The sequence below is a fragment of the Hyperolius riggenbachi genome, chromosome 12 (genome assembly GCF_040937935.1).
Source record: "Hyperolius riggenbachi isolate aHypRig1 chromosome 12, aHypRig1.pri, whole genome shotgun sequence".
NCBI lineage: Eukaryota > Metazoa > Chordata > Amphibia > Anura > Hyperoliidae > Hyperolius > Hyperolius riggenbachi.
Window position 1 is genome coordinate 114,544,646 of NC_090657.1, and position 14,564 is coordinate 114,559,209.

A 14,564-nucleotide genomic window follows, 5' to 3' on the forward strand; every position below is an offset into this window, starting at 1 on the left:
TAGCTGCAGATTCACCACCACCTAGCACCCAGCCGCACACGTATCACCACCTAGCTGCTGATTCACCACCACCTAGCACCCAGCTGCACACGTATCACCACCTAGCCGCAGATTCACCACCACCTAGCACCCAGCTGCACACGTATCACCACCTAGCCGCAGATTCACCACCACCTAGCACCCAGCTGAACACGTATCACCACCTAGCCGCAGATTCACCACCACCTAGCACCCAGCTGCACACGTATCACCACCTAGCTGCAGATTCACCACCACCTAGCACCCAGCTGCACACGTATCACCACCTAGCCGCACACGTACCACAACCTAGCACCCAGCCACCCACGTACCACCACATAGCACCCAGCTGCACACGTACCACCACCTAGCCGCACACGTACCACAACCTAGCACCCAGCTGCACACGTACCACCACCTAGCCGCACACGTACCACAACCTAGCACCCAGCTGCACACGTACCACCACCTAGCACCCAGCTACACACGTACCACCACCTAGCACCCAGCCGCACAAGTACCACCACCTAGCAACCACCCACACACGTACTATTACCTAGCAACCAGCCGCACACGTACCACCACCTAACACCCAGTCACACACATATCACTATCTAGCAACCAGCTGCACGTGTACCACTACCTAGCAACCAGTTGCACACATACCATCACCTAGCTGCACACTATGGCCCAGCTGCAAAGCAACAGAAAATGTGTGCATAATGCACAAACATACAAATGAATATATGTTTATTACTAGTGATGCTCTCACAATAACGAGTTCTTAAGCACTCAAATTCTTAGTTTAAATGAGCTTTAATTAGCTCAGGTGTGCGGCAGGGGGTGAAGGAGTCATTTACCCATAAGTGCGCATCTTCCCTGCGCTCCAACTAGCTTGCATGAGTCCTATTGGATGTGTTGCAAGCCTCAATGCTTGCACTTCCTCCTGCAAGCTAGTTTGAGCGCAGGGAGGACGCACAGTTATGGGTAAATAACTCCTTCACTCCCTGCCGTACACCTGAGCTAATTAAAGCTCATTTACATTACGAATTCAAGTGCTTAAGCACTCGTTATTACTGAGAGCATGGCTGTTTATTACATGCTCCCAGACTTTCATCAGCAAAAATGCTAACGTTTTCCACAAGGCTAGGTTTTCTGCCCAGTGTGTGTTCCCAGTCAAACATCACCTTGAAAACACATCGGTTGTTCACCTTAAAATACTTGGTGATGATTTAAAGGGGATGCTTAAGCCTGAAAAAAAAAAATTTCAGTTTTAGTCACCTGGGGCTTCTACCAACCCCCTGCAGCAATCCTGTGCACACAGTTTTGCTCAAATCCTCCTGTCCGCTACCGGCAGCTATTTCAGTTTTCGGCGACAGGCCTGGCCACGCATCTGCTTCTTTGCGTACCTGTCCACAATAGCGGGGGACAGGAGGATCCGATCGAGACTGTGAGGGCGCACGATAGCTGAAGGGGGCTGGTAGACGCCCCATGTGAGTAAAACTTTTTTTTTTTTAGGCTCCTCACTTTAACAAAACCTTTTTGAAATGCCTGCTGCTAATTTGTTGCCTCTGCTGTGTTGAAAAGCTAGAAAGGAACTAAAGGCAGATCGCAGGCATGTGTTATAATCCATTAGCTACTCACAAGACCCTCAATAACATACAAATTGAGACTATTTGGTGAGACTCTCATCACAAGCAGAGAAAGGTGTCAGTGTTTTCTATCTGACAACAACTCTGGTGTCCTTCTCCTGCTGTTCTCTTCTTTTGTCTATGTGGGATATGCTGTGAGACTAGTCTTTACACTTACCCTGCTGACTAGCTGCTCTGCAGATTGCTGGTTTGTGAGGCTGTCACAGTCAGGCAGAGACACACTGAATCTGCCGCCATGTCACCGGGAGAGGAAGGGGGCGGGGCGCCACATTCATTAAGCTCAGCAGGAAGCTGCTGAGTGTCCTGAACTGCCTGCACATATGACGCCCTGCTGATCTATTGATACTTTGCTCACAAAGGGACCTCCTGACTGAGCGGCCCTCCAGTGCTGCGATCCCCCAGATCCTGTGCCCATGCCCCGGGGACAGATGTCCCTCCATGCTCCGAGCAATGCCTCAGGCTCTGCTTGTAGCCGGCGGGGAAGGGGGCGGAGCTAAAGGCAGAGAACGATTACACTGGCCGTGTTGGGGGAAGGCGTAGCCATATAGGAGGAGCAGAGCACATGTGCTTTGTTTCTATTGGCCCTGGGGGCGGGCCTCGGCAGGGGGCGTGTGTGACCATAACAGCAATGCAGCTGCAGCAAGCATTGAAACGAAAGTGCGTGTAATTGACAGGCGCACTTCAGCGTCCAGCAGAGGTGCACTACAGGGTCCAGCAGCGTCGCCCTTGGCAACCAATGCGCCCCAGGCAGTTGCTTGTACTGCCTGTGCTGTTAGGCGCCCCTGGGGCAGAGGATCAGAGGATGAGGATTATACTGCTCTTCATGGCAATTGTCCTGACACCTAGACATGCCTGACATTCTAGCAGAGCACAGGGCTGTCTGCAAAGTTTACTGTTTGTCTCACTCTGCAGACTCCGCAACATCTGGGGATTGGGCGCTGTACACTGAATAGTGAGGGACTGTCTCGCATCTTTCTATGAATCCTTATCAGATGCATTTATTAGAACACTTGTGGGAGCAGAAAACTTTTTCTCTACATACCATTAGTTGTCAGTCACTCAGGATCAGGGTGGAGGGGCAGATAACAGCTATAAACCAGACACCTTCTTCTTAGGGAGTGTCTATAAATCTGAACTTAGCAGAAGGCCGTTTGTGAAGAGAGCAGAAGGCCATTTCTCTCCAGTCCCTTACAATGGTCTTTCAGGAAAGGAATTTTTTCCCCCTTGGACTAACAGTAATTTATTGCGCTTTTCCCCATCAAAGCAGCTCCCCACAAGTTCAGCAGTCATGAGGCACATAGACAGCATTTCACATAAATAGGCAGAATGCCCCCTTAATATGGTAGACACCTCTCACCTGGCTTCTGAATTCTCCTGTACTGGCTGCTGCGCCTGGCTGGCCTGAAAATACCGTTTTTGGCTGGATTGGGGATGATGTGTGGGCTGAAAGGCCTGGCAGTGATGCTGTGACCCGGCTGGCGGTAATGCTGTGGCCCGGCTGCCTGGCGGTAATGCTGTGGCCCGGCTGCCTGGCGGTAATGCTGTGGCCCGGCTGCCTGGCGGTAATGCTGTGGCCCGGCTGCCTGGCGGTAATGCTGTGGCCCGGCTGCCTGGCGGTAATGCTGTGGCCCGGCTGCCTGGCGGTAATGCTGTGGCCCGGCTGCCTGGCGGTAATGCTGTGGCCCGGCTGCCTGGCGGTAATGCTGTGGCCCGGCTGCCTGGCGGTAATGCTGTGGCCGGGGAGGCAGTAATGCTGTGGCCGGGCTGGCTGGCGGTGATGCTGTGGCCGGGCTGGCTGGCGGTGATGCTGTGGCCGGGCTGGCTGGCGGTGATGCTGTGGCCGGGCTGGCTGGCGGTGATGCTGTGGCCGGGCTGGCTGGCGGTGATGCTGTGGCCGGGCTGGCTGGCGGTGATGCTGTGGCCGGGCTGGCTGGTGGTGATGCTGTGGCCGGGCTGGCTGGTGGTGATGCTGTGGCCGGGCTGGCTGGCGGTGATGCTGGGCTGTGCTTGGCTGGTTTAAGTAAATGCTCGCCTGACTGGTGGTGATGCTGTGGCCTTTTTGACAGCGATTCTGGGCTGGTTGGCTGGTGGTAATGCTGGGCTGGCTGGCCTGGATAGTGACAGGGCCCCCCAGTTCAGCTAGTGACAGGTACCCCCCAGTTTAGATAGTGACAGGAGCTCCCAGTGTATGTAGTGACAGGGCCCCCCAGTTTAGTGACAGGTGCCCCCAGTTTAGGTATGACAGGAGCCCCCCAGTGTATGCAGTGACAGGAGCCCCCCAGTTTAGGTAGTGACAGGGCCCCCCAGTTCAGGTAGTGACAGGTGCCCCCCAGTATAGATAGCCAGGTCTATGGGTGTCCCCAGTATAAGTAGCCAGGTCTGTAGGTGTCTCCAGTCTAGATAGCCAGATCTATAGGTGACACCAGTAAATGTAGCCAGGTCTATGGGTGTCCCCAGGATAGTTAGCCAGATCTATAGGTGTCCCCAGTATAAGTAGCCAGGTCTATAGGTGTCCCCAGGATAGTTAGCTAGGTCTATATAGGTATGGGATAGCACTGGCAGCGGAGAGAGAAGAGGGAGTGATGGGCACAGCAGTGGGGAAGGGGGATGTCTCTCCCCCTCCATCACCTTGGGGCTCCCCCTTCCAGAATTCAGTGGTGCGGCAGGCAGCGGCGGGACACTTACTCTATTCTCCCGGTGCGAGTGAGCTCTGTACTGTATCTGTACTGTATCTGTGCGCTGCTGGACTAGACCAGAGTAGTGGCGCACAGAGGGAGAGAGCTCACAAACGCTGGGAGAATAGAGTAAGTGTCCCGCCGCACCACTGAATTCTGAAAGGAGGAAAGGAGGAGCGAGAGAGAGGGGGATCCCCAAGGTGAGGGAAGCAGGGGAGACGTCTTCTCTCTCCGCTGCCACTCCAGGGCGGGCGGGCCGGGGGGGGAGGGGGGGAGCAGCTAGCCAGAGCCCTATTTTGCCCCAACGTAGGGATGCCAGTGGGAGCCACGTTTGCGATTTGCTAAAAACCTCAAACCGCTGGTGTGCATCATCCCATTGAGATACAGTAGCCAAGCGGTTTCACAAGCGGCAGCTTTTATATGAGAGAGAGAGAGAGAGAGAGAGAGAGACAGGGAGAGAGACAGACACTTGAAAGCGTGCAACGGTAGTGCTTAGCTGTAAAATCACCGTACACTCTCGCGACTGAGATCGATCGCGTTCAGCGCTTTTATAAGCACTGTATCGCGAAACACCCGCGATCTGCGGCAAGCGCGGCAGTGAGGTCACTGCCATAAGGTTATTATTGCGCTAGCACTTTAAAAAGCACTAGAGCTTCGGCGTTTAGCGGGAATCATCCACTAATTGCTGATATATTACAGTGCAGAGTATATTGTCTTGTCACTACTTGTCCCTTACAATCTAGTCCCTACCATAGTCACATGTCTATGTATGTATTGTGTAGTACATGTTTCATAGTCTAGGGCCAGTTTACTGTATGTTTTGGGGATGTGGGAGGAAACCAGAGTGCCTGGAGGAAACCCACACAGAGACGTGAAGAACATACAAACTCCTTGCAGATGTTGACCTGGCTAATATTTGAGGGTCATAATTGCTGAATTTGATATTTTAGGGTTGTTTTTGTTGTAATTGCCATTTTTATGGCTTCATGATTACTAAATCGTAAGCGAATACATGAACAAAAATAATAGGAAAATGTATATATTTTTCTAATTCGGTTTATTAGGCCATCGAATTCGGTTTATCTGGCTGGCACTGAGTTGGTACTTTTGCCTTCAGAATTGCCTCAATTCGTGTGGTATTCCTCCGAGATTTTGGTCCATATTGTCATGGTGACATCACACAGTTGCTGCAGATTTGTTGGCTGTGCATCCAGAATGCAAAACTCTCATTCCACCACATCACAAATGTGCTATATTGGATTGACATCTGGAGGCCACCGGCATACATTGACTTCATAATTATGGACAATAAACCAGTGTGATATTATTTGAGCTTTGGGACATGGTGCATTATCCTGCTGGAAGTAGTTATCAAAAGATCAGTACAGTGGGGTCAAAAGGATGGGCATGGTCAACAACAAGGGCTGCGGCATATAAACAACGCTCAATTGGTACTAAGGGGCACAAAGTGTGCTAAAAGACTGTAGTCCTCACCATCACACTACCAGCAGCCTGAACTGTAGGTACATGGTAGGATATTGATTCATATTTTTGTAACTTTCAAAAGTAAATTCAAAATGTATCGCTGTTTTACACAACTCAAGAAAGATATGCATTTGGGCTGAGGCTGCTGTGAAAGGGCCTCTAGATTTGGTTTCCTCCCAGGCCAAAAGGTCCAAGTCCTCCCCTGCCCTACACAATTAAGAACATAGAGGGTTCAATGGATCAGCCAGTAGATGGCGACAAGACACCACCCAACCAGTAAACGCAGAAAATATTACTAGTTACGATATGAACTGAATAAATAGAATAGCAATAATACGATAAATGGTGGAAAATAAATTAGGGACACATTTTAAAGTGACTGGTAAGGGTTAAATGAATAAAACAGCTATAACAGTAAAAATTATTAATTATAGGCAGTGATATTATGAAGGGCTTGTATAATACATTAACATAAGAGACCCATCATAAACCATAGAGTTAGTGTAAAAACATGTTCGCTAAGGGTTGTGAATAAATCTATCTATCTATCTATCTATCAATCAATCAATCAAATGACCAAGTTTGTGAGCTTTGGCATAAATAATTTGTATATTCCCATAGAAATTAAATAAATCAGTTTGGCGGCGTGTGATTCCGCCCCTCTCCAGCATTTGAACCCCAGTCACCCAATGACCAAATGTAGCAGGTTTGAGGCATCTATTAACAGTGTAAAAATGGCAGCAATTTAAATATTCCCCTTGAAAATCAACAGGTGAATTTTGATTGGCTATTATAGCCCCCCCCCCCCCCCACCCCCCTCTTACCTAAATATTAATTTCAGTCACCCAGTGACCATCTGGGCAAAGTTTGAGAACCATGCCATTAACAATGTAAGAAGGCCTGCAGTTTATATTTTCCCAGTGAAATTTGATTTAGGCTCTGACCACTTTTTGTAACCTGGACAGACAGTCACTCAACGACCAAGTTTGTGAGCTTTCAGTTTCCTGGCATCAAAATTGTGTGAATGGAAGCAGTTTATCCAGCTAATAAATCTGATTGGCTGTTTGTGGCTCCGCCCAGTTTTCTGAATTTGAACCCCAGTGACCCAATGACCAACTGTACCAGGTTTGAGGCTTGTGGCATTAACAGTGCAAGAATGGCAGAAATTTTAATATTGCCCTTGAAAATCAGCAGGTGAATGTTGATTGGCTTTTATAGGCTCCACCCACTTTTCTGAATATTAATCCCAGCCCACCAGTAACCAGCTGCGCAAAAGTTTGAGAACCCTGGCATTAACAGTGAAGAAGGGCTGCAGCTTACATTTTCCCAGGGAAATCGGTTTTTGACTCCACCACCTTCTTGTAACCTTGACACATAGTCACTCAATGACCACGTTTCTAAGAATTTGAGTTCCTGGCATCAAAATTGTGTGAAGGAAGCAGTTTATCCAGCAAAGAAATCTGATTGGCTGTTTGTGGCTCTGCCCCTTTAGTGAATTTGAACCCCAGTCTCTTAATGACCGGCTTAGATGCTTTCCTTGCGTTGAAAGACATCCATGGCTACAATTACTAGGAATGCCCAATGATTTTGATCCAGGGATTTTATCTGATTGCCATCTGGAGTCAGGAAGGAATTTTTTCCCTTTTGGGGCTAATTGGACCATGCTTTATAAGGGTTTTTCGCCTTCCTCTGGATCAACAGGGATATATGAGGGAGCAGGCTGGTGTTGTACTTTGTTCTCTGGATGAACTCGACAGATGTATGTCTTTTTTCAAGCCAAGTAACTATGTAACTATGACTGTAGCTGGTTTGAGGCCTCTGCCATTAACAGTGTAAGAATGGCAGCAGTTTCAATATTCCCCTTGAAAATCAATAGGTTAATTTTGATTGGCTGTTGTAGGCTCCACCTACTTTTCTGAATATTAATACCAGTCTCCAACTGTGTCAAGTTTGAGAACCCTGCCATTAACAGTGTAAGAATGGCTGCAGTTTATATTTTCCCATGTAAAAAAAGTTAGTTGTTTTGGGCTGTTTCTAATCTTGACACACAGTCACTCAATGACCAAGTTTATGAGCTTTGGGATCCAATTAAATTATTATTATTATTAATTTCTCCATTGAAATTAAACAAATCTGATTGGCTGTTTGTAGCTCGCCACCTTTTCAGAATTTAAACCCCAGACTCCCAGTGACTGAGGGTACCAGATTTGAGGCCTCTGCCATTAAGAGTGTAAGAATGGCAGCAATATAAACATTACCCTTGAAAATCAATAGGTAAATATTAATTGGCTGTTGTAGGCTCCACCCACTTTCCTGAATATTAATCCCAGTCATCCAGTGACCAACTGTGTCAAGTTTGAGAACCCTGCCAATAACAGAATGGCTGAAATCAATCTAACAAATCTGATTGGCTGTGTGTGGCTCCATCCCTTTAGTGAATTTGGACCCCTAGTCACACAATGACTGACTGTATCAGGTTTGAGACCTCTGCCATTAACAGCGTAAGAATGGTAGCAATGTAAATATTCCCCTTGAAAAATCAAGGTGAATTTGGATTGGCAGTGGTAGGCTCCACCCACTTTCTAAATTAATCCCAGTCACCCAGTGGTCAACTGTGCAAGTTTGGGAACTCTGCCATTAACGGTGTAAGAATGGTTGCAATTTATATTTTCCCCATGCAAAAAATGTAGTGGTTGGTGCCGCCCACTTTTTCTGACTTTGACATATAGTCACTCAATTACCAAGTTTATGAGCTTTGGGGTCCTTGGTATCAATTTGTTATTCCCATTGCAATTAATCAAATCTGATTGGCTGATTGTGGCTCTGCTCCCTTTCTGAATTTGAACCCCAGTCACCTAGTGACCAACTGTACCAGGTTTGAGGCATCTGCTATTAACAGTGTAAGAGTAGCAGGAATTTAAATATTACCCTTGAAAATCAACAGGTGAATTTTGATTTGCTGTTGTAGGCTCCACCCATTTTCCTGAATATTAATCCCAGTCACCCAGTGACAAACTGCAAAGTTTGAGAACCTTGCCATTAACAGTGTAAGAAAGGCAGCAGTTTATATTTGACCAGTGAAATTTGTTTTTGGCTACACCCACTTTTTTGTAACCTTGACACACAGTCACTAGTGCAGATAAGTAAATAAAGAAGACAATTTGCAAACTGTGAGAGAAGTAGGAAGTATTTGTTAAAGCAAAGCATGAATATATAAAAACGTGTAATGTTCCACAGTTGCTTCATGATTTAGGTTAAAAGATATGGCCATCAAAATAAAGCTCTTGAACCCTCTTCTACAGTATATCATAAACCAGGAGGAATAAAAAGCGTCAAGGCTAAAAATCTTTACTTTTTGACTTGACCAAAGAACCACCTTGCCATTACAGCTTTGCACGTGCATCCAGGGGCAAGCAGATATAGAATTTGCTACCATTGTTTCCCACGACAAGAGTTTTTAACCTCTCTTGCCCTTAACCTTATTCTATACAGGTGAGAACATCTTTCAACCACGTTTATGCCCTCCTGTCCTTTGAATATATCTATAGATGAAAAGTTAATTTACCAAGCCTTTATATTTACCCTTGGTTGTATGTAAACATAACTGTCACTTGCATCAGACAAGGTTGCTTGGGAGACAGTTCCAAATAGGAGTGTTATACAGATATATCATTCAGCTACAGATGAGTGATGTGTACCGTGCAATACAGAGGGGAGGAGGGACTGTTGTGCGGCGGATGATAAAGCAGCCTCAAGTGTTGCTGAAAGGAAGGGAACAATGCACTTGCTTGTTGCCATTGTTTAAAGAGCCAGCCTAGCTGATCTTTGAACGATGTAGATGACAGCTGCACATGCTAGATTCTCGTCCAAGACAGCCATGAACAGTCACTTGTCCAGGTTTCCAATAGCGTGTGTACAAGGTTTAAGTTGCTTCTTTTTAATGCTAAATAAGATCTAGACTTTAGAACGTCATTAAAAAAAAAAAAATCATCTAAAACTCCACGAAGCTTACCTGATTTCGTCCTGCCCCAGGGACAGAGGACCAAAAAAATCCTCTCCAGTCTGGGTCTTCAAAGATATATGGCAGTACACGAGTTAGCAACCGAGCACAATTCAGTATCATTTGTCTTTCTTTTTCTGAAGGACACCCATTGTCTGAACCAGCTACCAGCTTCTCCACAGCCTGCAAGACACAATTATACTCCATGTTAAAATCTAGTTAACAACTCATGTGAAGAACACCAGGATCTACTCAGTCAGAAGTCTGTGTTTTCAAGTGTACCTGAAGTCACATGAAGTAAGATAAAAATATACAGTACCAGTTCAACTCAAACCAAACCTGAAGTAAAAATCAGCTTGAGATAAAAAGATTTGTACGCAAAGTCAAAATCCTAAGACTTTCCTAGAGTGCAATAGCCTTATTTTATATTGAAGGCTTTAAAATGTACTGGAAGTATTGCAGGTGTGGTGGCTGGATGGTGTAATGGTGTAATTGTGTAATGGTTAAGGGCTCTGCCTCTGACACAGGAGACCAGGGTTCGAATCTCGGCTCTGCCTGTTCAGTAAGCCAGCACCTATTTAGTAGGGGACCTTGAGCAAGTCTTCCTAACACTACTACTGCCTATAGAGCGCGTCCTAGTGGCTGCAGCTCTGGTGCTTTGAGTCTGAAGGGAAAAAAGCACAATATAAATGTTATTTGTCTTGTCTAGATCCATTAGGCAAAATATTAGGCGATTGTTTGCAAATATTCAATTCCCCCAGAAAGACACCTAAACACCTAAACCTGAGTTATATTGTTAGACACCAAAAAGGCATTTGACTCAATAGTGTGGTTCTAGGATAAATTTGGGTTTGGACCCGGCTTCAAGAGATGGTTAAGCATTTTATATAGGTGGTCTAGGGCAAGACTCTGAATCAATGCAACCGTGTCACCATTCTTTACAATTGCACAAGGCAGGGATGCCCACTTTCACCCCTTATCTTCACCATAGCGATTGAACCGCTAGCACAGGCAGTCCACATCTCAGGCCCAGTGCACACCAAAACCGCTAGTAGATACTCAAAACGCTAGAGGTTTTTGGAGCAGAATTCAGAGCGATTCTAGGCATGTTTAGAGACGTTTTCTAAACATGCCTTGCGTTTTTGGGAGCGTTTTTGTGTAGCAGATTACAAATATTGTTTCAGTGAAGCTGTTACTGAACAGCTAATGTACCGGTAACAAAAACGCCTGGAAAACCGCTCTGGTCTAGCGTTTTCCAGAGCGGGGGTTGAAGATCAATAGGTTAGAGGAACACATATCACTCTATGCAGACAATATGCTGGTATATCTGTCTGCCCCAGGTCCCTCATTAGAAAATGTTCTTGATATTTATTCTGTCTCTCACAAGCTTTCAGGCCTATTAATGTACTGGTTTAAGTCATTCCTCTTTCCATTACATGATATTGACCTTCACATTTGCACTGCACAATCAAATCTTTAGGCGATAGTCAAAATTCAAATACCTATGGGCGTGAATCCAGTGTCCTCTTAAAAATGTTACTGAGGGCAACCTTCAGCCGATCTTGGGAAATTTAGAACAGTGACTGAGGAGATGAGCATCCATGCCGCTAAATGTTTATGGCAAGGTCTGTGTAATTAACCTCCCTGGCGGTGCATTTCTGTCTGGAATTAGGAGTCAAAAGCGGTACATTTTTCCCCCCGAATTTTAGGCCTCCAATTCTTAAAGAGAACCAGAGGCGAAGCACCCTCATGTTCATCAAAATTACTCAGCAGTTAAAGCATTGATCCATAAGGTTGACACTGTGGTAAGCTGCTACCTTTATTAACTTGGTCTTTACATTAACTGTGAGCCTTAAAATTCATTATAGGTGCATTTTAAAAGAGCACCAGAGACAAAGCACCCTCATGTATTTTACCATATATATCAATGGGAACATGACAGTAAACACCTATTCTCCTCTTTGTTTCATCTTTCACTGCTGTCTTACGGTTATCAGCTCTGATAAAATCTCAGACTGAGCATACAATCTAGCTTTCCCCGGAATGATTATAGCCGAGTCAGTCTTCTGTGATGTCTTTTCAAGCCCAAGCCTGCCCCCTTGTAGCTCTGCTTTCCTGCTATGTATCCTCATAGCAGGAATGCAGAGCCAGGAGGTGGTGGGCTTTAGGATGGGCTTTTGTGTCAAATTTGTGTCAGTGCAGACTTTTTAAAATCCAGGACATTGTAAATATATCCTGCAGGCCTTGAAACGACCACAAAATGGTACCTACACAATGGACATGCCATAAGGATCAAACTGCTTTGGCAACATGTAAACATAGGTTTGCTTTAAAACATCACCTTGTAGCATAGTGTAGCCAGATTTGAAGGGGATTCTTCTCGAACAGCACGGATTTCAGCTGCTGGAATTAAAGCAAAGACATCTTGCACAGATGTAGCAGAGTCAGACCAAAATTGATCCCAGAAGGCATCATCTGTGGCTTCTACAGGCTGTAAAATATTGGAAAAAAAATCAGTGTTTGGTGTAGAAATAACAAGTGAAGCATAAATAATGAAATTGCATAGCATCCTTTAGTAACAGATTACTTTCTTCTGAATTGTAATTCTCACTCAAATGTTTACGCTATTCAGAAGAAAAAAAAAACAAAAAAAAAAAAACTTGCATTATCAAAATCATAACAATTAGCCTGGTTCACGTACTTGGATTATGGGCACAGGTAAACTGCCCGACAGTAGAATATTGGTACATTTATCGATATTCTAGTTAGTGTTAATTTACCATAGTAAAATATCAGTAAATCTTACCAATATTTAACTATACCTACTCTGACACAGAACCCTCCCCCTCACATAAGCTTAAAGAAAACCTGAACTGAAAATTAAAAGTCAAAATAAGCATACATAAGTCATACTTACCTTCCATGTAGTCTACTCCTCAGTGTCTTTCTCCTGTCCCGCGTCCTGGTTGTTCACTGTGATCAAGGAAATTTTCCGTCCTCCATTTTGAAAATGGCCATTACCCATAACAGCTTTCTGGTCAGCACACAGTTAAACTGTAACATCGCCCACTTGAGCCATAGGGAAACATGAACATTACCTGGTACATCAGTTTTCCTCTCAGCTATAACTGACAGCAACTGATATTTTACGGACAGCAACTGATATATTTCAGATCTGACAAAATATTGTCAGAACTGGAAGGGATTATGGTCAGAAGAAAATGGTGAGCTTCTGAGAGGAACTGATGGCGAGGTAACTATGTAATCTTCATTTGAAGTTACCTCATGTGTTTATTTTAAATATTTTTACTCAGTACAGGTTCTCTTTAAAGAGGAACTTTCGCGAAAATCTTCAAATTTAAAACACATACAAATAAGAAGTACATTTCTCCCAGAGTAAAATGAGCCATAAATTACTTTTCTCCTATGTTGCTATCACTTACAGTAAGTAGTAGAAATCTGACATTACCGACAGATTTTGGACTAGCCCATCTTTTCATAGGGAGGTTCTCAGGGCTTTCTTTATTTTTAAAAGCACTTAGTGAACGGCAGTTGCTCCGTCCAACTGTCAAAATAGTGTGCAGCGAGCAGGGAGGCTGGCCAGCATATTTGTATAAATCCTTTTCAGGGAATGTCTTTATAAAGAATGAAGGCCATGCTGAGAATCTCCTATGGAGAGATGGACTAGCCCAAAACTTGTCAGTAATGTCAGATTTCTACTACCTGCTGTAAGTAACAGCAACATAGGAGAGAAGTAATTTATGGCTCATTTTACTCAGGGAGAAATGTACTTATTTATATGTGTTTTAAATTTTAAGATTTTCATGACACTTCCTATTTAACCACCCCCCACCACCACAAACACCCTTTCCTGACACTTAACCGTTAACCCTCCAACCCCTGCCACAAGCCCAGGTCCTGACGCCTGACACTTAACCCTCTCCCCCGCACAAACCCTGTTTTTGGCAGTAAACCCTTTACCCTCCCCCCCCCCCCCAAAAAAAAAGGAAAACTAAAAAAAAACAAAAAAAAATGCAAAATGAGGTATATATTGTGGGCACCTGGACCACGGCACAAAAACCAAAAAAACAAACAAAAAAAGACCCCCAAGAAAAACCCTAGCAAACTCTGTGCATATCAGGCGATACCGTGCGTCCAAATTTCACTTTGGTGCCTCCTGGGTCTGCCACCTCCCACACACGAGGAAGATTTCTGCATACCGATATTTCTGGGATGTCAGTATTAAGGTTTCAGAACTGGTTGGCAGACATTGGGGTAAAGGTGAGCATACATTACTTAATATGCAGCATCAACCTCTCACAGATTCAATCACAATGAAAGATTGATGCCGCAAAGTAGCCACTCGATCGTTGTTTCAATCTATTTCCCTTGCTCTCCAAATTACGAAGACAGCAAAAAGTAGTGTCAGTAGAGTACTGTATCATGCTAGTTATCAGTAAAAGCAAGAAGTTTTGAATCAACATGATAACATTTATTGACTATAGCCAATCAATGATATCAACCGAATTCAAAACTTCTTCCCGAGACTGCAAAACTATCACATATCACTCCCTGACATAGTAAGAACCACTGCAGCCATAAACAGCAGACTGGCAATACTCAGACTATGCTGACAGTGGGACGTTGAGGAGTTGCGTTAAAGGGGAACTGAAGAGACAGGTATATGGAGGCTGTCATGTTTATTTCCTTTTAGACAATACCAGTTGCCTGGCA

The 14,564-nt window shown here is 45.0% G+C and overlaps 1 protein-coding gene across 1 annotated transcript in view; it reads right to left on the reverse strand.

Annotated features, from left to right (window-relative positions):
- HID1 (HID1 domain containing) overlaps positions 1 to 14,564 on the reverse strand; it is a 192,758-nt gene that overhangs the window by 142,027 nt on the left and 36,167 nt on the right. Inside the window, exons 2-3 of the mRNA XM_068263955.1 lie at positions 12,172 to 12,321; positions 9,843 to 10,013 (exon numbers count right to left, since the gene is read on the reverse strand). Coding sequence (XP_068120056.1) covers positions 9,843 to 10,013; positions 12,172 to 12,321 — 321 coding nt within the window. The remainder of the gene's footprint in view (positions 1 to 9,842; positions 10,014 to 12,171; positions 12,322 to 14,564) is intronic.